This window comes from Pyrus communis, chromosome 12, assembly GCF_041283825.1.
Source record: "Pyrus communis isolate YQ-2024b chromosome 12, ASM4128382v1, whole genome shotgun sequence".
Lineage (NCBI taxonomy): Eukaryota > Viridiplantae > Streptophyta > Magnoliopsida > Rosales > Rosaceae > Pyrus > Pyrus communis.
The window spans coordinates 17,333,267-17,360,145 of record NC_142576.1 but is presented as its reverse complement, the minus strand read 5'-3'; the positions used below and the strand labels follow the sequence as shown (position 1 = coordinate 17,360,145).

The 26,879-nt window shown below is 40.1% G+C and overlaps 1 protein-coding gene and 2 pseudogenes across 1 annotated transcript; 1 reads left to right on the top strand and 2 right to left on the bottom strand.

The window, feature by feature from the left end:
- The first annotated feature begins 290 nt into the window (after positions 1-290).
- On the top strand, positions 291-12,558 carry LOC148692408 (uncharacterized; annotated as a pseudogene).
- LOC148692407 (uncharacterized) lies at positions 12,555-14,538 on the bottom strand (annotated as a pseudogene).
- An 8,372-nt stretch (positions 14,539-22,910) lies between these two features.
- LOC137745734 (AUGMIN subunit 1) lies at positions 22,911-25,845 on the bottom strand. Its single transcript, XM_068485736.2, has 6 exons — positions 25,495-25,845; positions 25,248-25,380; positions 24,936-25,070; positions 24,706-24,829; positions 23,419-23,556; positions 22,911-23,331 (listed from the first exon to the last, which is right to left on the bottom strand). The coding sequence occupies exons 1-6, from the start codon at positions 25,757-25,759 to the stop codon at positions 23,224-23,226; spliced, it is 903 nt and encodes a 300-aa protein (XP_068341837.1). The 5' UTR covers positions 25,760-25,845; the 3' UTR covers positions 22,911-23,223.
- Positions 25,846-26,879: the final 1,034 nt, after the last annotated feature.

The following is a 26,879-nucleotide window of genomic DNA, read 5'->3' as shown; positions in this document are numbered from 1 at the left end:
TTAGCATCCCTAGTTAATCCCCGGTTAGAACGATCCCTACTTACATCATTACTACAATTGTCACAAATAGGGTTTAGTTTGTGTGCGTATAAATCTCGCATCAAATTTTGGCGTTGTTGCCGGGGATTGGCAAATTTGCTAATCCCTTATCTTGAGTCTTGTTTAAATTGTTTAGTTTCTGTTTTGTTTTAATTTTTTTTTTGCACCGTGTGTATGTGTTTTGTTTTTTTTTGCCAAGTCTATTAAGTTGATTACTTATCTTGTTTACTCTTGTGTGTAGGTACTAGTTTATGACCCGTAGCTCACAACCTGTTCGTGAGCATATCTCCGACTTTGACGGTGATTTCGAGAGGACTTTGAGAAGGAAAAAGAAATCACAAGCATCTAATCCTCCTAGTCCCGAACCTGAATTTAAAGAAGAAGTACCAACCATGGCAGTGGACAATCGAACCATCAAGGAGCTCTCTGCCTCAGGTATGGGCAATGCCGCTCCTTTATGCATACAATACCCTACGGCAGCTGAAGGTAAGACAGAAGAATTTGAACTTAAGTCTAGTTTATTACATCATATTCCTAAATTCCATGGGTTGTCCATGGAAGATCCTAACAAACATCTTAAGGAATTTGAGGTAGTTTGCTCATGTATGACACCCATCAACGTTGATGGGAGTATTTTGAAGATGAAGGCCTTTCCATTCTCACTTATGGACAAGGCCAAAGATTGGTTGTTTGAATTGTCTCCTGGAACTGTCAATTCTTGGGAAAGTATGAAACGTGCATTCTTAGAGAAATTCTTTCCCACTGCAAAGATCATTCTCTTGAGGAAACGAATTAGTGGCATTCAACAAAATCAAGGTGAGTCGTTCCCATCTTATTATGAACGTTTTAAATCACTTGTTGCTTCATGCCCACAGCACCAAATGAAGGAGGAGCTGCTCATTCAATATTTCTACGAGGGACTCCTTCCCATGGAACGTCAAATGCTAGATGCTTCGGCGGGTGGTGCATTAGTGGACAAGAATCTAATGGATGCCAAAGCTCTAATTGCCAACCGAGCACACAACGCTCAACAATATGAAGGTGTTGGACAAAGAGAGGGGCCACGACAACAAAGTGTGAATGAGGTAAGTGCAATTTCTGATATTCAGTCACAATTGGCTAATCTTACTTCTCTCGTGTCTCAGGTTGTCAAGGGGTCAAAACCACAAGAAAACCAAGTGTGTGGCGTGTGTTCAATGCAAGGGCATCCATCGGAGACGTGCCCTCAGTTAATAGAGAATGGAGGTTGGGAATCTGCCAATGCCGTGGGTTTTGGGAACCAAAATCAACCACGCCATGATCCATACTCTAATACCTACAATCAGGGTTGGAGGGACCATCCAAATTTCAAATGGCGGGATCCTCAACAACCCCAACAACAAGGAGGATTTAGGCAGCAACCACCGGGCTTTTATACAAAGCCATTCATCCCCAATCAAAACCAAGTGCAATCTGCCCCAACAACCTCAGGTATGTCTTTGGATAAAGATCAAGTTGTTAAGTTACTTACTACTTTGACGCAGGAAGTACAAACTCAAAATAAGGAGAGACAAATCCAAGACAAACGGGTGGATAATTTGGAGAAGCAAATGGGTCAAATTGCCGAGTTTATGGGGCAAATTAGAGAACAAGGCACATTGCCTAGTTCAACCGTTATGAACTCGAAGGGAGGATTTGAAACCGCTAAGGCCATCATGTTGAGAAGTGGTAAATAGGTTGGAACGGACTCAAATACATCCAAATCACGTCAAGACGAGGAGGACAAGTTGCTGCAAAAAGAAGCACGGGGAGCAAAGCCCACGACCAAGGATGACCAAACCTTGCCGAATTCATCTAGTCCTCCTAAACCATTCCAAACCACCAAGGTAAGTCCCAATTCAACTTTTTCTAGTTCTATTCCACTAAATGTGCCCTTTCCTGGCAGGTTTAGGCAATCAAAGAAGGAAGAAGCTGAAAAGGACATTCTAGAGACCTTTCGGAAAGTTCAAGTTAATATTCCGCTCCTTGATGCGATTAAGCAAGTCCCGAGGTATGCTAAGTTTTTAAAAGAACTTTGTACAACAAGGAGAAGGATTTCAAACAAAGAGGTGGTTCAAGTAAGTGAAAATGTCTCTGCTGTGTTACAAAGGAAATTACCCCCTAAATGCAAAGATCCGGGTAGTTTTACAATTCCGTGCGTTATGGGTAATACTAAGTTTGAACAATGCATGTTAGACTTAGGGGCTTCGATTAATGTTATGCCATACTCTATTTATGCATCTATGAACTTAGGTGAGCTTAAAAATGATGGTGTGATAATTCAATTAGCCGATCGTTCTAATGCATATCCAAAGGGTGTTTTGGAAGATGTTTTGGTACAGGTTGGTAACTTGATTTTTCCAGCGGATTTCTACGTGCTTGACATGGAGGATTCACCCCATTCCACCCCATTGCCGATTCTATTAGGGAGGCCCTTCATGAAAACAGCCCGCACCAAGATAGATGTGTTTAAAGGAACTTTAACGATGGAATTTGATGGGGAAGTCATTGATTTCAATCTTTCTGAAAGTATTAAATTTCCTAAGGACGATCATTCTTGCTTTTCTATTGATATAATTGATGATTTGGCGCATGATTTTCTCGATTGTTTGGAGAGGGATACACTTGAAACAACAATTTCACAAGGAATTGGGCAAAAATCTGGTTTTGCCGTGCCTAGAAGTGTGAAGGAGGCCGAGATAGTGGCTGCCCTTGAGTCACTACCTCAACACCATGGTAAGCCTTCTAACCCAATTTCAATTTCAGTTTCCACTAATAAGTTGTTACCCTCAGTGATTCAGGCACCTGTACTTGAGCTTAAACCGTTGCCCGATCATTTAAAGTACGTCTATCTGGGAGACAACGAGACATTGCCCGTCATTGTCTCCTCATCACTCACCGCCATAGAGGAGGAGAAGTTGATCCGAGTGTTGAAAGAGCACAAGACGGCCATTGGGTGGACTTTGGCCGATATTAAGGGAATTAGCCCGACTACGTGCATGCATCTCATACTTCTAGAGGAGGGGGCTAAACCAACTCGAGAGGCTCAGCGCCGTCTCAACCCTCCAATGATGGAAGTTGTAAAAAATGAGATTATCAAACTTCTTGATTGTGGAGTGATTTATCCGATCTCTGATAGTCGTTGGGTGTCACCGGTGCAATGTGTTCCAAAGAAGTCCGGAGTGACAGTGGTGAAGAATGCCGAGAATGAGCTTGTGCCAACCCGTATCCAAACAGGTTGGCGTGTGTGCATTGATTATAGGAAGCTTAACGCCACCACAAGGAAGGATCACTTCCCTTTACCGTTCATTGATCAAATGCTTGAAAGGTTAGCCGGTCATTCTTTTTATTGTTTCCTTGATGGTTATTTTGGATATAATCAGATTGTCATAGCGCCGGATGACCAAGAAAAGACAACTTTCACGTGCCCCTTTGGTACTTTTGCTTATCGTCGCATGCCTTTTGGTTTATGCAATGCTCCGGCCACGTTTCAAAGGTGTATGGTAAGTATCTTTTCAGATTTTGTGGAAAAGATTATTGAGGTATTTATGGATGATTTCAGTGTGTTTGGTGATTCATTTGATGGTTGTTTGGAAAATCTCACAATAATTTTGAAACGATGTGTAGAAACTAACCTTGTGCTTAATTGGGAAAAATGTCACTTTATGGTTAGACAAGGCATAGTTCTAGGGCATATTGTTTCTGAAAGAGGAATTGAAGTGGATAAATCGAAAATAGATCTTGTGCGCTACTTACCCTCTCCTACTTCGGTTCGAGAGGTTCGTTCGTTTCTTGGTCATGCAGGATTTTATAGGCGATTTATCAAGGACTTCTCCAAGATCTCAAACCCTCTTTGCCGTCTCCTCCAGAAAGATGTGGCATTTGACTTCAACGAGGAGTGTGAGAAGGCGTTCAATCACCTCAAAGAAATGCTAACTTCGGCCCCTATCATAGTTCCACCGGATTGGAGCCTTCCTTTTGAGCTTATGTGCGATGCTTCCGATTACGCATTAGGAGCTGTTTTGGGGCAAAGGAAGGAAAAGAGGCCGCATGTTATCTATTATGCCTCTCGGACTTTAAATGATGCACAATTGAATTATTCTACCACTGAAAAAGAACTTCTTGCTGTTGTATTTGCTTTAGATAAATTCCGTTCTTATTTGCTTGGTACTAAAGTTATTATTTATACTGACCATGCAGCATTGAAGTATTTGTTCACCAAGAAAGAGGCCAAACCACGACTCATTCGTTGGATGCTTCTTCTCCAAGAATTCGATATCGAAATCCGGGACAAGAAAGGAAGTGAAAACGTGGTGGCTGACCACTTGAGTCATATGGTGCATGAGGAGGATGCCGTGCCTATCATAGAGACATTCCCAGATGAGCAACTGATGTCCGTCAAGGTAAGTGAACCCTGGTTTGCTGATTTGGTGAATTATTTAGTGTCTAAACATGTTCCTAGTGAATTACTTAAACACCAATGTGATAAATTGAAGAAAGAGGCACGGTTTTATGTGTGGGATGACCCGTATTTGTGGAAATATTGCCCTGACCAAGTTATACGTAGGTGTGTGCACGATTCTGAGTTTAATGCTATTCTAACCTTTTGTCACACTTATGCTTGTGGGGGACACTTTGGCACTCAAAGAACAGCACTTAAGGTGTTAGAATGTGGTTTCTATTGGCCTACCATCTTTAGGGATGCTAGAACATTTTGCATGTCTTGTGATAGATGCCAAAGAACGGGCAATATTGGTCCTAAACAACAAATGCCGCAAACCCCCATTTTTAGTGTTGAAATCCTTGACGTTTGGGGTATTGATTTTATGGGTCCCTTTCCTTCGTCACATGGGTTTCTGTATATATTGCTTGTTGTGGACTATGTGTCGAAATGGGTGGAAGCAAAAGCCACCCGAACTAATGATTCTCGAGTGGTTGCAGATTTTGTGAAAACTAACATTTTTGCAAGGTTTGGAATGCCACGAGTGCTAATCAGTGATGGAGGTTCCCATTTTTGCAATCGAACCATCGAGGCGTTGCTCAAGAAATACAATGTCATGCATAAGGTGGCCACACCTTATCATCCTCAAACGAGCGGGCAAGCCGAGGTTTTGAATAGGGAAATCAAGCAGATTCTTGAGAAGACCGTGGGGTCTACAAGGAAGGATTGGAGTTTGCGCTTAAACGATGCATTGTGGGCGTATCGCACTGCCTACAAAACCCCCATTGGGATGTCACCTTTTCGGCTCATCTATGGGAAACCATGCCATCTTCCCGTCGAATTAGAGCATCGTGCACATTGGGCCGTCAAAACATTCAATATGGACCTTGATGCCGCAGGTTTACATAGGAAGCTTCAATTGTGTGAGCTTGATGAAATCCGAAATGAAGCATATGAGAATGCCCGGATTTACAAGGAGAAAACGAAGGCATTCCATGACAAGATGATTCGTGCCAAGACGTTCTCTATTAGGCAGAAAGTGTTGTTGTTCAATTCTCGCCTTCGGTTGTTTCCGGGTAAGTTGCGTTCCAAATGGGTTGGTCCTTTTATTGTCACTAATGTTTTCCCTCATGGTGCAGTACAAATCAAAAGTTCAAGGACGCAGCAAGAATTCAAAGTGAATGGGCATCGATTGAAGCCCTATTACGAGACGTTTGAGGAGCATGTCGTGGAGGAGGTACCCCTCCATGCCGTGGAACCTAGTCAAGCTTAAACGGAGGTACCGTCCGGCTGCAAGACGTAAAAGAAAGCGCTACTTGGGAGGCAACCCATGCATTCAACAAAGGAAGACTTAGAAAGCACTCCAATTCCAGATTCCTAAAAACTCTTCTCTTTGTTGCTATTTCGTTTCTGCCTTGTTAGGTTGTTTAGTTGTTATTGTTTGTTTGTTTATTAATTGTGTGAGTCTATGATTGTAACATTGAGAAAATGTTTGGTTTATTGATAGGCACTGCTAAACAAAGAAAGATGGAGCCTTCACAAAGGGCGTTTACTTGAAGCCCCACTACGAGGCGTCGAAGCAGAAGGCATAGAAGCGGGAGGCATAGGGGCAGAAGGCATCGGAGCAGAAGGCATCGGAGCTAGAGCATTCCAGGCCTCAATACTTGGCCAAACGCTGGATGACCCAGGAAAAATGTGCCTCTGGAGATAAGCCGCAAGCCTTTGATGGTCACTTTGAATTCGACCTTCGGATTCTTGCAGCTCATCAAGCTTCCTCTTCATGCCCGACGAATAGTTGTTTGCAAGCACGTGCAAACTTCTATTCTCATACTTCAGCTGCTTGATCTCCTGCTTGAGACTTTCCACCTCTGCCATCAATGATTCCACCTGACGGGAGCGGGCAAGCAGGCGTTGGCCCATGTTGGACACAGAACTCGCACACTGAACACTAAGTGCGAGGGACTCTTGAACGGCCAACTCATCGGACCGTCCTGACAGCAGCCTACTATCTTTTGGAGTAAGGAGGTTCCTAGCTACTATTGTAGCTGTTGTGGCATCCTGCATCACGGAGTCTTCACCTGAAAGAGGACCGTTAGAAGATAAGAAAGAAGGGCGCCATACGTTACCTTGACGCGGCGCGCCCGTTTCACTGCTGAGACTCAATTCTAAGCTAAGGTTCGATGGGTTTGCCATTTTTCAAAAGTGTTCAAAGAGATGGGATGGATGGAGTTAATTCTCAAAGGGCCGGAGTCAATTTTCAAGAATGGGAAATCTTCAGAATGTGTTTGTTGGCGGTGATCGATACATCTATAAGAAGCCAAGGCGACGCGTCCACCAATTCAAAAAGCCGGAATTTCCGGCGTAATTTTGGCGACGCTTTCTCGGCTTTTCAGAAGACGCGTTCAACCTTGTCAAAAGATTTCTTCTTTTCAAACAACACGTGGAGGCCATCATCGCAACTACACATCTTTAGCCGACAAGCGCAAAGTTCGGCGACGCTTTCTCTGCTTTTCAGAAAACGCGTGCAGCTTTGTCAAAAGGAGCCGCATCCACACTACTACGTGTCGTTCAGAAAGCAAAGGGGCGTCGTTCAGAAATCGAAGAGGCGCCACTATTTCAAAAAGCTAGATTTGCAGGATCAAAACGTTTGTCGACAAGGGTAAAAGAACAATACCACCACTTGATATTATCTCTATATATGTCGACCTTCGTTTTTTTTTAGCAAGGCAAACCTGAAGAAAAATGCCCAACTCTCTCTCACCTCTGAGGGCGCACTCCCAGCAAAGCCTCTTGAAATACTCAATTTTTTCTCCCCCAAAGAAGATACCAGAAACCTGAAGTACAAATGAGGCAGAAGGTAACGGTCGATCGAAGCATGTGGAGACAACCACAACAAATACATGTGCTGCTTCATTCGCCGTTTCTTCAAAAGCAAAGGTATCTCATATCATCAAGGTCTAAAGCAAAAGTATCTCATATCATGCTCTTTCCCTGTCCTTTTCTTTGTCCTTGTTCTTACTCTCATGGCAAAGTGAAAGAAGCAATCAGCAGATCCATTCCTGATTGCTTACCTAGCGTTGCTCTCGAGTAGTCATCTTCAACGGAGCAAGTAAGGCAAGAGAAAATGATACATTGAAGCATGTGGAGACAAACAAAGGCTGAGTTATCCTCCAACCCTTTTCAATACGAATTGGAAAGATTGAACAAAGAAACAGACCAAAGGGGTAAGCTCAGACCTTCGGGGAAGACCAATTGAATCCTGCTGCCCAGTTCAAGAGTAGCACAAAGGAAAATCAACGATGGGCGGAAACCAGTTCAAGAGTAAGCCTGTGGAATCACAAAGATCAAAGCCTCAATGCAATCACCAAGAAGAAGAGGGAATTTACACTCCAAAACCAGATTTGCGTCCTTAAACTCTTCTCTTTGTTAATTACATTCTGCCATGTTTAGTATGTTTAGTTGCTGTTTATGTGTTTACTTTTGTTTGGTGTGTTTTAAGCTTGAATCATTGAGGACAATGTTTGATTTAAGTGTGGGGGGGGTAACTAAGTATATTTGATGCAAATTCGTGGGATTTTATCACCCATAACTTCAAATGTTGTTCCTTGCTGTTTTAAGGTGTTTTTAAGTTGTTTTAGAGTGTTTTAGTATGTTTTCTTTTTATAACTCCGAAAATCACATAAAAATTTGAAAAACATGTTTTAAAAAGCCTAAAAAGAGTGTTTTGAGTCGTTTTTGTGTGTTTGTGTCTTAGGGTACCTTCCAACACAATGATAAGGATTTGGTTTGTAATTGCATGACGGTTAAAAAGAGTTATTAACATAGAGAAAAGTTTGATTTACTCTTGGTATATGCTTGGTTATGGTTATAATGTATGACTTCACATGCAATCATAAAAGAAAAATTCGTTTTTGTAACATGCTTGAAGGAAGGAACTCAAACAAACGCTACAACCCTGTGAAACTCGAGCCATTACCTTCTTTGGAGAGTTATTTTCTGTGATTCTTTGTTTTCTAAAGTTGTTGCATGATCTCATTATTCCTTGCTTGGTTGCTACTTAGAATGCAATTGTATCATGATAGAACTAAATGCTAGAACTTATATCCGTTTCATTCAAAGCATGACATTGATTTGCATAACATATATCAAGATGAAGTTGTGTAGTGCCACCATAGCCAAATAGCCTTACTTCCCATATTTCGTATATATTAGTTTTAACCCCGTTGAGCCTCGTTTAGCCTAATTTCTTTGCTAACCACATCACCCCTTACCTAGCCTAGAGTAGGACTTTCCTATACCCTTGTTCTTAAAGTATAGTGAGCATGACTTAAATGAATTCCTTTTGAGTTACATTATGCAAGAAAATGAGTGTGGGGGAGTAAAAGTTTGTTCTTACGTTTATATGTATGTTTTGAGATTCAAAAGAAAAAGAAGAAGAAGAAAAAAAAAAAAAAAAAAAAAAAAAAAAAAAAAAAAAAAAAAGGAGTGAAAATAAGTAAGAATGAACTCACGAGCGTTGATGGTTGAAGAAAGGGTCCCAAAAGTTGAATATGGCCCTAAGTTTTGTGTGATTCCCCCTTGGGTGATCAAAGTTAACTTCTGCGTTCTAAAGGGAATTCTAAGTGCCTAATTCAATACTTTGCTCACTATTGCTTTAAGAACCTTTGTTTTACTTTACCTTTCTTTGTTAAACCATTACCCTTAGCCCCATTACAACCCTCAACTTCTATCTTGAGTGTTATGTGTTTCAATTTGTGGAGTTTGAACTTGGTATGAGCTTATGGTGTCACTGGTTCTCGCATCTAAGTAGTAGCATTCCATTCATGAGATCATACCTAAACATGCTTATTAACTCCAGAAATTGCTTTCTTTATGATACATATATGTGAGTATTCGTTTTCATGTTTACATCAATCTTCTCACATGTAATTAGTTTAGGGTGTGTAGTCAGAAAGTCTGAGTGAAAATTGAGTGCATATCTTGTAAGGAATTGAGCAAATTCTCTAAGGCATGTTACTACATTCAAATCATGGTTTTAAATGCTTAATTGTGAACTAGTATGTGGTGACTATAAGTAAGAATGTACTTAAGTGTAAAGATGGCTAAAATCTGTGGAAATAATGATTTTTAACTTGTCATGTGCATTGGAAATCCCTGAGACGATTGTTGGAAGGTTTAGGTTGTGTTTTACTTGTTCAGTGTCGTTTTGTTTTTGGTTTCTTTTGTTTTGTTTTGCTCGAGGACTAGCAAAAGCTAAGTGTGGGGGAATTTGATAGGAGCATATTTAGGCGACTTACTTAGCTTGTTTTCGTGCATCTATGTTGTTAATTCATAGTTGTTTTAGTAGTTTAAGCCATTTTCGTGTGTTTTTAGGTTCATATGGCTAAGGAAGCAAAAAGATGCATTTTGGAGCATTTTGGAGCAAAATTGGGCTTGGAATGGATAGCATATGCTTGGAGCCAAAGTGTTGGACGAATTTGAAAGCCTTGTATGCACTTTGGACATAGAACAAAGGGCCTAGCCCAATCAAACAATCCTTTGAGCCATGCAAAACCTCTAGCCCAATCAAACAATCCATCAAAGCCATGCAAAACAATCATCCACACCTTGCACATGCTTTCCCATTTCATTATTCATTCACTTTGCATTCATTCAATTCATCCACATGCACTCCCATCCATTTCATCATTGCAACCATTGCACATTTACACCAACAAACATCTCTTTGCCGTGCCTTTCCCTTAGCCTAGTTGTTTTATGCCATTTTCAGATTTCCACCATTCACACACACATGCACTCACATGCATTTCAAGCACTAAACATTCTTCTTTGCCGTGCCTTTCCCTTCCACTTTCCAACCTTTCCAAATGCAATTTCATCAACACATGCATTCATTATTCATTCACCTTGCATTCCCTTTACATTTCAACCCACATGCACTTTAATAATTCAAACATGCAGCCACATAATCATTCACCCTATCCATTCTATGTCACAAAACAATGTCACATGCACCATCAAAACATCCTTTGCCGTGGCCCTTGCAAATCCATCCCATTTTCAGCCATTACACTCCTTCAATTCAGCCACCATTCATTCTTTATTCCACATACACTCATCATCACACACCCTAGCTATCATTCACATGCATTCACATGCATCACAACCCCAAAACCATCAAGAAAACACCCTTGTTGTGGCCTTCACTCACACTTCCAGCTTTCCACCTTGCATTTCCAGATTATTCCTTCATCATTGCATCCATTCCACATGCATTCTTCATCATTGCACCACAAATCAGCTCATTCCACACTCCATGCCGTGGCCTACCTCCCATTTCCAGCTTTCACATGCCTTCAAATGCATTTCCAGCACATCCTTTGCTTTACATCTCCACAAACACATGCATTTACACCCAAAAATCCCCTTTGCCGTGGAATTCATTCCCCTTTCCAGCTTTCCTAGCTGTTTTCCACCACATTTCAGCACATGCATGCTTAAACAAACAGCCATTTGCACCTCTATTTCTCCTATAAAAGCCCTTGCATTCCCATTACCAAGACATCTCATTTTTCATACACAACACACAACACAAAATCCTCCATTCTTGCCGTGCATATCCCTTCATTTTCTGCATATTTTCTCTTCATTCCAACCACTCCAACCACTCCTCATCCCCCAAAAACTCACCTTAGACCTTGTGCTACAACAACGAGGAAGAGAAGAGTGCCTAAACGTTCATACAATTCAAGTTTGAGTTGTTGGAATGTTTAGGTGTTTCTTTGATTTCAATGTTTAAATTCAATTTTCTTTGTTTTGTAATGGAAGAGAAGAGTGCCTAAACGTTCACACAATTCAAGTTTGAGTTGTTGGAATGTTTAGGTGTTTCTTTGATTTCAAAGTTATGAGGAACTAAACCCCTTTTAGCTAGGGGGTGATTCAAAATACATGTTTATGCTTGCAATATGAATTGATTACTTTTGGTTGGAATTTCATAAGTTGTGGATTCAATTTGTTTAACCGTTTGAATGAATATGACGCTAGAATATAAGTGAGTTTCACCTAATAGTTACGAACTTATATTCACAAGTAGTGGAGGTTGCTTATAAACAATCGCGTTAAACGAATTCTTGGCATAAGTTTCATGCGTATTCCATAGTAACGAATGCCTCGTCGATGTTTATGATTTCCGTTGAACTTAATGATCTTTGTTGAATGTCTCTATCATGCGTATTCCATAGTTAGGGACTTTGATTAAGAATAATTTGGTTGTAATGCGTATTCCATTCAATCCAACGAATCTAGGGAAATCTGAAAGTTAATTTAAGCGGACCTAATTAACTTGGAGCATTGAGTTTCATAATTTATCGAAAGACCAACCGAAAATCAATCTTGTATGCAAATGTAACATGTGTGGAGAAGAACCCCTTAGCTATTTCATCATCCATCTTTTCATCACATTCATCTTTACTATCTGTTTTAAATTATAATCTGTCCGTTTAATTTAATCTCGTCCAACCACAATCACCCCCCCCCTTATTTTGTTAAGTCTTAATCATTTGATTTGTCTTATTTTATGTTTTTAAGTATTTGGAGTCTTTTAAACTTGTTTTGAGTCTTTTAGTTTGTCTTAGTGTTTTAAAAGTTAGTTTTATTTATTTGAGTCAAGTATTTAGCATCCTTAGTTAATCCCCGGTTAGAACGATCCCTACTTACATCATTACTACAATTGTCACAAATAGGGTTTAGTTTGTGTGCGTATAAATCTCGCATCACAGGCTATACCTTTAACTCTTTAAGGGCAGCATTTTGATGATCTCTGGCCCTCCGTTGCATTTCTACACCCAATGGTTCATCCAGTGAAACAGTTATGGGTTTCTTGGTTGCTCAGGGTCCTATATTCAAAGAAAACAAAGTTATTAGCCCTAACATATAGAACACAAGTCAGGGCGGAAGTTAGACATATGATTCACTAACTAGAAGCTGTTTGTTTCTTCATTCCTGCTACAGGTGAAGCAACAATGGAAACAGTGGAAGTTTTTGAAATCTTGGAAGTTTAAGCTCTTGTTCTCATCCTAATAGGAGTTGCTCGATCAGGCTCAGGTTGTTTCTCGAGCTCTGATTCAGAAGTTTCCACCACTATTGCCATCGCCCAACTAGATACTTGAGTTCTCACCTCAGACTCTTCCTCAAGCTCTGAATCTCCAAATAACTCAGAGGTGTCTCCACCTTCTTCAGCCTCTCGCCTCTTAGCTTCAACTGCAGCTTTCTAAAAAATCAGAACGTCGACAGCTTCTTCATCTGAACCAATGCTTGTTATCTTAACATTCCCTTGAGCTGCAAGTCTAAGAAATGAACAAAGGCAAAAAGAGGACAGAGTCTTGAGGTTAGAAATAAAATACAAATTAAAGGAATAAGAAATACCTATCAAAAGAAGCTGGTTCTTTTGATTGATCGTTCCCTTCCAATTCTCAAGCTCACCCTAGCTAGAATAAGATATGAAAGAAAGTTGGCTAAAGAAACGGTCATGAATTTCCCTCAAGTCTCTTCCATACTTCTTGATCCATTTAGCCTTCCACCAAGTAGAGAAAATCGAAGAACACTCAAGGTTAAGAGCTAAAGGCTTTCGAACAACCTTGCTTATAACCTTAAGGCTACGTCGAGCAGCTCGAAAAGTGATTTCTTGAGAGGAATGGAAGCGATAAAAGGTACCACAGTGAACAAAGTCAAAGAATGGCATTGGAACAGCTTACCTAAAGCCTAATTGCCTACTGCAAAAGTTTGGATGATAAACCTTCAACCCGCATTCGTAATGATCACTGCGAACTCCCCAGGCTAAGTCCCATGGTTGAATGCAGCTAATAAATTTCTCTCTGCAAAAAGGATTAGCATCTTCTCCAAAGGCATCTTGGAAGGCTTGATCAGAAAACCACGGATACCTTCTAAAAACAGACGCTCCCCACTCCAAGTCTGCCCGAGTCATGCAAACTTTGAAGAAATAAAAGCAGGCAAACGTGGAATGGTTAGTGGGAAGAGCTTAGGCTAGAATTTGGGTAGGGGCCACACCTTCTGGGAACTCTAAGTTAGTTGCCTTAAATTCTGGGAAGTACCACTGTAGCCATAATTGGACCATCCAGATTGGTCCATTAAGGTTGGTCTCAAATGGTTCACCTCGATTCATCTCAAAAAGGAGATGGTAAAGATGGGAAAGAAGGAACGGGCCCGTAGCGACATCGTCAAAATTATGAAGAGCTTCTACTAAAGGGATTCATTCAACCTTCATTCCCTTGGATTTGTTGGGGAAGACATGCTTGTTGAGCCAGTATGGAAGCAAGTACATGTGCTTTTGATCTAAGTTAACATTAGAGAAACATGCACCAAAGTTCTTCTTCACAAAAGGGATGAAACCTTTGAAAGATGTCCCATAATTTTTGAAATTTGTAGTTATATTCCAGTTGAAATGGGTAAGCTGAAGTACCCGAACTATCAACGGTCGAAAGAGAAGGAAGAGCCCAGTCATGAGTCACATCCATAATTCTGCCCAATGGTCTTAGCCTGAAGACTTGCGCCATATCCAGGATAGTTGGAGACATGGGGCCTACCTTGAAGTCAAAAGTGTTGGTGCCCAAGTTCCAGAAATGAAGAACAGTGGTCAATAACTCGGGCTTAGTGACCACAGTGGTCTTTGAGAGCATTATCAATTCATAGATGCCATTGTTCATCCATTTCCTTTCAAAGGTAGACTCAAGCTTATTTATCCACTTAACCCAGGACTCATCATTCATTAGAGGAAAGTCGCGGCGGTGGTTTGACCACTTAGATGAGGAAATACCCGACTTAGCCGGGAATAGGTTCGGAGTAAATCAATTGGCCTTGGGCATATTGGTCTCTACTGCAATTAGAACTTGAGAAGTGCATATAGGTCCTAGTAAGTGCACCCCCCCTTCTTTAAAGAAAAGTTCAGAGTACAGACCTGCCCGAAGGCGATGAAGGGCGTTGAGCAAACGGTGCAAGGTGGTAATACCTTCACCAGATTCATAAGATGATCAAGGTTGAGTGATTGATCGAGTTTGGGTGGTTTTTGGGGCTATTGATTGAGATTGAAAGGAAAAGGGATAAGAAGAATTCAAGTCAGAAGGAAAGAGGAAGCCGAAAACAAAAAAGATTTTTTGGGAATTCTGGGAAGTTTTGAGGATTTAAAGGTTTGAAATTGCTTAAAGGGATTAGGAAAAGATTATGTAATAAGCAATTGATTAGTTACAAGAGATCGTGGGTTAGTATAAAGGGCCCAGTTCACAAATGGTTGCATTAAAAAGGCACAAGTTCTGAGTAAAGACGTACGACGGTGGTTACTGAGAAGCGGTTGTTCAAGCATGATTAGCACCTCGGATTGCAAGCTTAACAACAATTGAAGGGGGCATTGTTTAGGTTAATATTTAACTTTGGACTTCAAGGAAAGAAAGCCCAAAAGAGCTCAATAAATAAGATTTTGCCCGATACCCAGAGTCAAGCCTAGGTACCCATCTTGAGACAATATGATGGCTCCCCATTTAATGCAAAGGCTAGGTGCTTACAAGAGAAGTGACAACCGATGGAAATCCACCTAACCTCGGCCCAAAAGCACTTTCTGAATGGCAAAACATGTAAAAATGTTGATGACTTACTACCTTTTAGTTGTTTTTGGGCAAGAGCAGAAATAGTACAATCGTGTTAATTTGCCTATAAAATGAGGAAGATGGCCTAGAGACAAGAACACTCAACTAATCAAACAAACAAACGTACAACTTGCCTCTCAATCAACCAAATACCCAGAAAGTTGTGCTTTGTCCTTCATAGTACCTTGCCATAGTTCACAAAGTTTGTTTTGAGGAAGTATTCAACATTTGCAAGATCCATAGGGATAACATAGATCATAGATCAATTATATACAAATTGTTGAGAATGAATCACACATTGATGAGATGAGAGACCTTGCCAGTTGATTTTATGGCGGAACCTTAGGAGCATCTTCACCAGTTGGTGGAAGGCAATAGCAATTGGAGGGCAAGGGCAATAAAATTGCCGTTACTTTTCACTCTAAATAGTAATTTCCCTTGTATAAGTCCACCAATTTGGAAGGAGGAAGGGCAAGGCAGTGGCGATTACTATTCACAAATATATTTTTAAATTTTTGAACGTTTTCTTCGTCTTATCGTTTGCATGTCATTATTGTCCTAGATTTTTGCCAAAATTCTCGACTGTTCATGTTGTGCCACGTTGTGGAGCCTAAAATAATCCCAAATATTCTAGAGACGACATGTGGACCTTTATTCAAGAAAGACAAGATTGCCCTCAATAAATGGGCAGGCTTCTCAGATGCTCCCACGCGCAGCTCATACCCTTGGAGGTCTCAGCAGCTGAATACAACTGCCCACAGCTCATGTGCCCTTGGCAAGGAATTAATGATAAGGATTAATTACCCAAATCTTATCTTTAATACAATCCTAATTGAAGATTGACTCCAATCAAGTAAGTAATCCTAATTTAAATCAATTAGGGATAATTACACCATTATCACAAGATATTATTTCCTATTTAATATCTTGGGAATATTTAGAGAATATCTTTCCATTAAACATTATATGGTCGGCCCTAGTCCTATAAATACCCCATATTCTACCAAATTTGTAGAGCTTTCGCAACCCTAAAAAAGACCTAAACACTTTACTCTCTCAGAGAAACTAACTTAGGCATCGGAGATTTGTTGACCTAACCCCCCCCCCCACCTCGTGGGCGCGTCTCTGATCAAAGGTGTTGATTGTTTTGTAGGTGCATTTTCGTTAAGACTGAAGACGGCGGAAATTTGCATCGACAAATTGGTGCTTTCATTGAGAGCTGATTCAGAACACTCAAAGAAGCCTCTCACATTTGTTTCTTGAATTTTCTATTACGTTGAATTTCTCACACATAATATCAATTAATTTTTCCTAGAAAAGTTTCTTGATCAATCCTTGGAGAAAAGATACAATGGTAGGAAATTCAGAAACTACGACAAACGAAACCTCCTATGTGCAAGGATTTAGACTGGAGAGTGGAGACGAGGACATAGCCCCACGACAGAGGTCCTTAAGGCTCAACACGATGGCAAGAGGAGTTTTACCACAACAGAGTCGCGCCACAACCATCATCATTGTGACCCAGCAGCCACGACACCATTGCCACCGTCATTACCTTTGCAGTGCCGCACTCTACCAAACCCTAGGCAGGAGACCCAGGTCCATTTCCAAGCCCATTGGCAAGAGGCCCAGAACTTGGCAGCTACCATAGCAGGCCCAAGGCAGGAGGCCCAACCCACCATAGCAACAGACCCAAACCCAAGCCCATAACATGGCAGCTACTACCAGCCAAGCAACTTAATGGGCCCAAGCCCAAGCTACCCAGCCAGTAGGCTAAGATGTGGCAGCCCAACGGCCATGCAGTCCCAAGATGAGCAGGCGTAGGTCCAACGCGCCCTACGACCCGGCCTGCGGCCCAATCTATTCTAAGGCCACCTCAAGCAATCCAGATTCAGACCACAAGTCCCACGATCGATTCAAGATTACTTACACCCCACTTTTCTGCATGAATGCCCGCTTTGGGCTCAAGTTTTGTACCCGCAGTCCACTATACTTCCACCACACATGGAGACGCCCATCATCCAGACCCTTTCAATCCAAATGGCGAACACCACCTACCCCAGCAGATTGCCAATTTGACAAATGTCCTCGCGTAGTAAACCACCTTGGTGAACCAACTCCTCGAACGCATCAAGATGCAGCATGCCCCAGACAAGGTGTCCCGAAGCAGGACAAGGGTTGAAGAACGTGACTCATTCCAGCGACGTCCCAACAAAGAATCACTCAGCCTGCCACGAATCGTGCGTTCGAGTAGTGTGCACTCTTGTTTGGGCCATCTGGGAAACGTCTTCTCCTGCCTAAATGCACAGAGAAATGTTCATTCCCGACTAGGTTCATGAGTCAGTGTGCATTCGAGGTTGGGTCCATACTCCGACGATATTCCGGGAAAAACCTCCACACGAGCCTAGGCCCACAATGAGATCTTCCTACAAGGCAACGGAGTAGGCAGCCGCATGACGCCTAGAGAAAAGCACGTGAGTAGTCCAACTCAAGTTCCACTGGCAACCTCCGCCCAGAATGACGGCTAGCAGCACAAGGTGAACCATGTGCACCACAACCGCGGCATAGACCAGCAGGACGTGCAGAAGAGCAATATGGACCGGTAGGTCAACACCGGGGGCAACTGGAGGCTCTATTGCCCCACCAGGCCCAAATCCAGGAGGAAGTACAAAGGCTCGTAGCAGGATAGCTTTTTGGATTCTAGCGCATTGACACTACCGATGATGTCTTCCGTAGAGACGTGGCCAACCTGAGCAGGTCACCATTTTCAGACAAGATCAAGCAGACCAAGCCACCACGGAAGTTCAAGCTACCACATTTCACCTTATTAAAGGGAGATGAAGATTTGGATAAGCATTTGATATATTACCAAAGTTCCATGACCCTCCATGTCAACAACGACGCGCTCATAATCTTTGGCACGACGCTCTAAGGCGAGGCACAAGACTGGTTCCACACCATGCCGCCATACTCAATCAGGAACTTCAACGAATTTTTCTTGGTTTTCCCTAAGGAGTATTCGCCCTACCGTTCAATCAAGAAGAAGTATGATCACCTCTTCAACATGAAGAATGACCCAAAAAAGTCACTACGCACATACGTTAAGAGGTTCAAGTCAGATGCGAAGCATCGCATGCTTAGCTTTTCGAAAAAGGCTCCTAATAGATCACCCACCTTTCAAAAAATTGATCATGGGCAAGAACATGACCCTATCAAACTCTTACGCTTTGGTATAGAAGCACACACTGTGGGATGAGGCCAAACAGTTCTGCGTGAATGAGTAAAAAATAAGCACATAGACCGTTCCCTAAACAGAGATGACGCAATACCTAAGGCGTTCACCAAGTTCACAGTTCTGATTGGCTAGATTCTCCGTAAACTCAAGAATGAACCATGGTTCGAACTGCCACTACCTGTGAAGGGTGATCTTACCAAGATGGATCAGACAAAGTATTGCGCACTCCACCAAGAGCCGGGTCACATTACCAACGGTTGCTTGAAATGGAAGCAGTACCTCGAGGAGCTGACGAAGGAAGGCCGGTGCGACGAATACCTCAACAAGCCAACTACACGGCCTATGCAAGCAGCAGAAGTTGACATTAAACCCCCATTGAAGACGATGAGGATTAATGGCATCTTTGCCAGGTCAGAGAACCTTGGTCTGTCACCTCCCGAACTCTGTTTAGACCCTTCCCAATAAGTTTGAAGTCTCAAGCAGTTCGACGAACAAGATCTCACAGGCCAAGGATTATCCTAGTTGTTATGCAGTTTCTACCTTCCAGCATAGTTGATGCATTTCTTTATTCTCAATGAAGATCCAAGAAGTTATTTACAAACCTGGCTCAACTGCTGCCTACAACATCTACTCAAAACCCTATTTGGGTAAGCTTTCCAGATCGAGAAGGTAAACTAATTCCTTGACACCCATCTGGGTTAGCTCTCCAACTTGATAGGGCAAACTAATTCCCTAACACCCATCTGGGTCACGTTAGCTCTCCAGCACGAGAGGGTAAACTAATTCCCCGACACCCATTAGGTTAGCTCTCCAGCGCAAGAGGGTAAACTAATTCCCTAACACCTATCTGGGTTAGCTATCCAGCGCGATAAGGTAAATTAATTCCCCAACACCCATCTGGGTAAGCTTTTTAGTGCGAGAGGATAAACTAATCTGGAACATCCAGACGTGGATGGGGGTACGACTACTCAGTTTCCCTTGAATGCAGTGACTACCCGTGCCGGACGACTCCCAGAATTGGCCACAATAGTCATTCCCCTGGAATAGACTTAGCCAACTGAAAGATTCAATTATGCGGGATCCTGGGTCTCTGACCGGAAGAGATGCTAAGTGTAGGACCCCTGCCCATGAAAGAATTCTCATGACAAGATGGTCTGTCCTCGACGTGCAAATCTTCATGAAGTGGCTTGATTTTAAATTGTTGTAATACAAGTTAACCAACCTACGGAGTCAAGGCCGCGACTCAGAAGGATATGGCTTCTGAGGCGCAATTTCACCTACACCTTATGCCTAAAATGCCTCCGAGTGCCAAGGATGACTCCTGAAGTGGTTATGCGGGTCATCTGCTTTTGTAAGTAAGCCGCCCGGCAAACAACCCAACAGCTAAAAGCCCAAGGCAATCCGTAAGCTGAGACTTACACTTGCTATGACTACGCAGACTTGCCTGCTTACTTACAAGTAGAGTTTCCGGCCGACGGTCTACAATTTAAGTTTTGCTGGAACAAAGCTGAGGTACGACTATAGTGAATACGCGAGCTCCTCTGCTTAAAAATCTATAGAATAACATTAAAAATAAAATCCAATAGAAAAATATATCTTGGGAGATTAATTTAAGGAATATGCTGGGTTGTTGGAGATTATGCTGGATAGTTGGGGAACACCTATTAATGGGTCAGTTTAAAGAGAAAATAAAAAGAAGAAAAATCAGCAAGAGAATGCACTCCAAACGTCGTCATCGTGGTATTCATCTTCTTCAAACTCAAAGTGCAACGTATGCAACTAAAACTTTCAGATACGGGCCATTTTAAAAAATTTAAAAAAAAATTACGCTCAATTGAACGCCTTAGGCTCATCTTGACCGCGTCTACGCAAGTTTTAGCCTACTACCACTGGACAGGGGCTATTTCACCGCCACCCCACCTCTGAAGCCCCCTTGGCCCACTTTGGGGAGCGTTTTTTAAACACTGCAACCACATGATTTTCAAATGAAAAATACTAAATGGAATTTGCATTAGGGCATATAAGGCCAATGCAAGCAGGGAACTTGTACAATGCATTTACTAGCTGCTGAAGAGGCCATTGAATTGAATTCTTACTTTGCCACCAAACACATTTTCTCTGAGTAAATGGTGACCCATCCAAATGAGTAAATTAATGGGAACTTTAAAGAAAAGTTCATGATACTATTCACTTTAACGAAAAATCACATTTTTACACTAAAAAGTCAATCATGGTACTATTCACTTTGGAGTAGGATTCTCTCCCGTCCTATTCTCATCCCCTTCCCTCCCCTCCTCTCACACATTGTTTTTTGTCTTATTATCTCTATAAAAAAAAATTTCAATATAAGATATTGACGTGGCTTAACCATAACCGTTCAAATAGGAGGGGAGGGAATAGGAGAAAGATTAGGAGGGGAAGAATCCTCCTCCATTCACTTTACCCTTTATTTTGTCCTTATCGTTAAAACTCAAAGTTTTCAAGCCCTTTTCATTAGTTTTCCTTAGGGTTCAAATTCAACCAACCAAACTGCTATATCATTATCATCATCTGGCAGATATATGAGGAACATACCAACTTTTACATCATTACAAACTTAACTTCGTCTCCTTATTTTAAATTAAGAAAAATGAAAAATTGAAAAAATAATACAAAAAAATATGTTACATATATTTTTATGGTGAATTTCGGAGTTTTTTATGGTGAATTTCGGATTTTGCTGTATCTGGAAGGAAATTTGTGCTGGCAGATTTTCTAAGTTGGAGCTAACAGAAAACTTGCGCAAAAATGAGAGCAATAATGTTTTGAAACTCATACAGTCGACCTCACCTAATAGAATAAGGTTTTGTTGTGATTATAGATTTTCTAAGTTGATTTTGAGCATGGTTTTAGGCTAGTATTGGGTAGATAAAGATGTTAGATTTTGATTGTATGTAGTTTGATGTCTCTGGTTTGAATATATGCAATTTGGGAGACAAAGAATGTGATTTTGGAAAATTTTCATGATAATATAGCTTGTAACTATCATGACAATTTTTCTTTTCAGTTTATAAAATTATATTCGGTTGTTGTCCGTTTGTTCTTCGGTTTGTATGTTTATTATGCGTACTCTTATTTTCAGTTGTATAAGTTTTTTGAAGTAGATGAACTTTTGATAATTAAAAAATATTTGTTCATCGATATTACTTTGTGTAGAAAGATTGCATTGTATTTATTTGAAATTTGATTTATCTATTATAGGTTTTAACATTTCCGACGTTTTCAAAAGTTACCATTTTGCTCCTCAATGTTCAAAATCGAGCAAGGTCATCCTCCACATTTGCTTCCCACTTGCTCCGCACATCATTTTAATCTCTGCCACTAAATTTGATCGTATGTTGTGCATACATTATTTCTCAGAGAACTTGCATGGAACGAGTTGACTAGCCTCCAGCACAATAATCAAATCTCATATGGAAAAATAAACTTACACACGACCTTGTATTATTAGACTAGAACACCATCATGAACCCATTACATAAGTCCACATTTTTAAGACCAATTCAATGGTTGGGTTAAAACCCAAAATTTAAGTTTTCAACTCGGCCAAATTTAACCCAGAAAATGAGCTAAGAATAGTGATTGGGACCTACTTACTAACGCTCGGCCACTAGTGGAAAGACTAACGACCATTTTTTTTTAACATACAGCCTGCGTGGTTAGAATATTAGACCATCTCCAACCTTTGAGTTAAAACTTTAAAATTTTTAACCTAGAAAATTTAGGTTTAACCCAGAAACAATTTTTATACTCTAACCCTTTTGGCTTAAATTTTTAGCGTAGATTATTAAAAAATGTATTTAGAATAATTTTTTTCTAAAAGTAACTTAAAAAAAAAACCAAAACAAAAAGATTATGTAGCCCATCCTAATTTAATTTCATGAACATTTAGATTCTGAAAAATCACTAAACCGACATTATAGAACTTGTGGAACATTATAAAGGAATATGAAACACATGGAAGAATTTTTTTTCTACTTATTTTAGTTGTTAGATTTAAATTTGAACTGTTAGATCTTCTTCTTTTTTTACCATTAGATTTGATCATATTAGATCTTAACTATTGAATTCAATGAATTTATAATTATAAAACTAAAAAAATACAAATATATGGTGGGCCACCTCACTAACCCAAGAAGAATCTTGAGCTAAATTTGCCTCAAAAATAAGTTTAGGGTGAAAACTCATATTTGACCCAACGGTTGGAGAAATAGATTTATAATCTAAAATTTGAGTTTTACTAAGGGTTGGAGTAGGTCAAAGAAAATTGCTTTAATCTTGAAAAAATAAAAAATAAAAAATAAAAAAAGCGCATTCATTCATACCCAAGATACTAAGTTTAATTTAACCCATCCTAATATGCTAATATTGAAAAATATTGTAAACAATATTTATTATATGACTGTTTACTTATGGATCAATATGTAATATGAAATTAGTTAAGACATTTTTTATGTAAATATGAAAAAATACAAACAAACCCTATAAAAGACAATTTCCATCAAACTTAAATTGGAGTGTTAAACATATCAAAAATAAGAGAAGCGGAAATAATGAGACCACAACTAGTGCAACAATCGTCGATCACTAGTGCAACAATCATCGGATCGACACAGAAGCATTGACTCGTTTGCACTCAGAGGTCTCATATTTGAAACCCCCTTCCCGTAGTTTAGATGAATTAGTGTAGATTATCCTATTGTTTGTCAAAGAAAAAAAAAAAAAACATTGACCCGTTTACCAGTCCAACAACTATATATTTTTTACAATCATACAACAATAAGTTTACTGGTGCATTACTCTGAAGTGGCTAGAGCTGAATGCAATACATCTTCGAGATACTTCTCCGCAGCAGCATATTGCCTTTTCTTGTCCTCAATTGCTAAAGCAGCCAAAGCTTTATCCTGCACACATACGTATCTCATCAACCTCCCAATCTTTCTAGGACCTGAAGAAACTGTGATACAAAATTAACCAAAGTAGAAAACTACCGGAGGCAAGTCTTGGTAGCTTCTCAAAGTATCAAGGACGGGCTTTGTCTTCTTCTCTAATTCCTTTCGGCGCTCAGCCAATTCAACCAGCACCCCGTGGCTAATCTCTGGTGTGTAGCCCACGCGATTAAGAGTATCCTGTCCAATAAGTTTACAGCACAACTCTTATTTGGAATAAATAAAGAAAATTGGGTTTTCAAAGCCCATATTTTATAAAAAGCAAAAAATTTGGATGAGAAAATGCATTCTTCTAGTGACTTCTTTCACCAAAAGCGTTTTCAGTCATTTTAAAAGCACTTCCAAACAAGCCCTAATTTGTTACTCAACTTCTTGCAACTTGAGCTTAACAATTTCCACAGTTAAAAAATTCATAATTTTATAAGATACTGGAATTCGTATCACATTTCTATACACCATTAAATATATATCTTCTTTTTCCGAATCCAAATTTTCTTTGACCTCATAGGAGGCAATTCTGCATTTGTATAGCATCTCTTCCTCCACTAGCACCACCCAAAAAAACTCATGGATGCATGAATATTATATATATAGGCACCACCTCACTGAAATGGTGCCAAAATTTATAGCTTCAGTTTGGATGTATAACAAGATACTCTCCAGATAATGCAATTTGTTCTATACTCTTACATACTGACGCTCAAGAAATATCCACCCAGATGAACTGGAACATGCAGATAATGCAATTTGTTATATGAGTGTCTTAAACAGAGATTCCTTATCCTCACCTTCGTACAACCACCTCCTACTATTCACACACCAAAACACAAATGGTAACAGCACCATCTACGCAGTCTGTTCCAGAGACTTACCCATTTCATTTTATCTCGCCATTTAAAAAAACAAAAAAAAAAATTGATTTGAGTGCATAAGAGCATATATTCCTTCCAAATAAAGTAAATTACAACATTTAGAACCAACATAACACCACCACAGGTCCACAGAGAAAGAGAGAGAGAGAGAGAGACAACTAGTGGGTATAACAGCATTTAGCTCTCCATTCAATCAAGTTAACAGGATGATGTCATTACTAGATTGAGCCCTAAAAACTTAGTTCCAATGGCATCATCTGCATGGAAAAAAGCTATCACCGGTTCTTTGACCTCTTAAAATAATACTTTCTCACTAATTTCATCTACCAGTTATGGGAGTGTTTTGCATCAAAATACATTTTAGGACTCATTCATTCTCTCTGAATTCATTTGCTACTAGTCATTAACCAAACTTTGACACCAACAAAAAGAAAATGCAGGAACCGAAAATAAATACCTTGAAACGGACAGTCTCTTGATTGTATTGTTTCTCCTTGCCAAGCATCAGCGCCAAGTTGTTCTTCCAATGCTCAACATGCTCCTCACACTGGCCTGCATCATCTTCTAGTTGGGCAAGTGTTCTACCAAAGTTGAAAACTTAAGACACTCAGAAAAACCAATATCCCACATATTAAAATCCATACTCTTAACTTTACAGTTCATGGAACATATCCAACAAGATCATACCTTTTCAAATAAGTTAACCTGGATATCGCCTTTCGAGTATAATCAAGAAGAACATTAGACTCTTTTTGCGCTTTAGCCCTCTTCTCCTCCACACCCGTCTTCCTCAACGATATATCCCCCATCGCCACAAGAAAACTGAAACGCAAATCTCTTATGTCAGTTCAGCATTCAAACAACAACGTACAACCCACATTTCATATGTCATTTAAGAACTCAAACAACAATGTAAAACCGACATTTCTTATCATTATTTAAGCACAACGAGTCAGTATTCGAAGCACAATGTAAAACCCGGGATTCGAAAATACACACCTGCTGAGCTCAGTGTCTCTTATATTCAACAAATTGGCTACATTGGCTAAAACCTGAGCTGAAGACACCACGTTCGAACCCAAACCCTCCTGTGCCAAACCCACACTCTCCAATATCTCTCTGATCCTCGCAGCTAACACCCACACAAACACAAAAATTCAAATTTTGAGTAGAAAAACACATACAAATACACAAATTAAACAACATACACAGACACACACACGAAGAAAATTGAAACAGCAGATACCTTGGGCTCGGTATTCGGAGGCTTTGAGGCGGAAATCGGAAGCGAGGATCTTGGAAGCTTGAGTTTGGGCTTGGGAGAGAGTGGCAAGGTTGTGTAAATACGCCACCGAACGAGGGGTATATTCGAAATCGGGCACTTCTTTTCCGGCTTGGGAGAACTCTTGAGTGAGCCATTGCTTTACGTCGCCGATTCGAGATGCGTCTGAACCGCCACCGCCGGCGCTGCTGCTCTTCGACGTCGTTTCGATTAGAGAGGGGTCGGCCATTGTGCGGAGGGATTGCTGAGTCGACTCAGTGCATCGTTGGCTCGTTAGTTGGGGAATTATTTGATCTGAATTACATTGAAACGTTTGCTGGTTTGCTTTTTAATTTTTAAATCCCAAAGTTGCTCTTTTTTTTTTTTTTTTTTTTTTTTTTCCGCACAAGCTCTTACAACTCGTTTGAATATGTTTTTAAAATCACTGAAAATGTTTTTAGTAAAAATATTTTTGGAACCAATCATTAGTAAAAATGCAAGTAAATTCTGGAAAAGCATTTAAAGTGCTTCCTTGAAGAAGCACATAACTGGTGTTTCTTGCAGAAAACATTTCAGATGCTTTTGGAACCAAAAAACATTTTCTCTAAAAGAGCTTTCAGCCATTTTAAAAGCACATCCAAACGAGCCCTAAAAACTCGTTTGTAAGTGTTTTTAAAATAATTAAATATTTTTTGTTGAATTGTTTTTGTGACCAATTCTTAGTGAAAATGCAAGGGAAACCTGAAAATGCACTTGAACTACTTCCTACAAGAAACACATTGCAAGAAGCACATTAAGTGTTTATGGAACCGAAAAACATTTTCTCTTAAAGCGCTTCTAGCATTTTAAAATGAAATTAAATTGAAAATAAATTGTGTTAAAGAGGAGTTTGAATGGCCTGGAGTCATAATCAAATTCTTGTAATGAATCTAGCAAACTAGATTAAACCAACTTCAGCGTCAAATTGTCAATTATCACCGTCTTTGGAATTAATTGTCATTTCCCAATTTATTAAGAGCAGTTTCAGCGTGAGAACTCTCCCCCCAGGCAATACACTATGATATCCACCTAGTGAACAGTAATTGCCCTTAATGAACAGTAATCGTCTTTTGCATCTCCACCGGTTCATATCAATAGCCCTAACAATAGACAATAAAATATTAGTTTTTTTTTAATTTATAAAATAATACAAAATAATTATGATGGCTTTAATGTGCAAGTTGCATTAAACATATATTTTAATGGGTTTTAAAACCCACACTCTTATGACATCAATTCCATCAGACATTATAACTCCCCATCACTCTTTCCTTCTCCCCTTACTCAGCTCTCTCTCTCTCTCTCTCTCTCTCTCTTTTACACACACACAC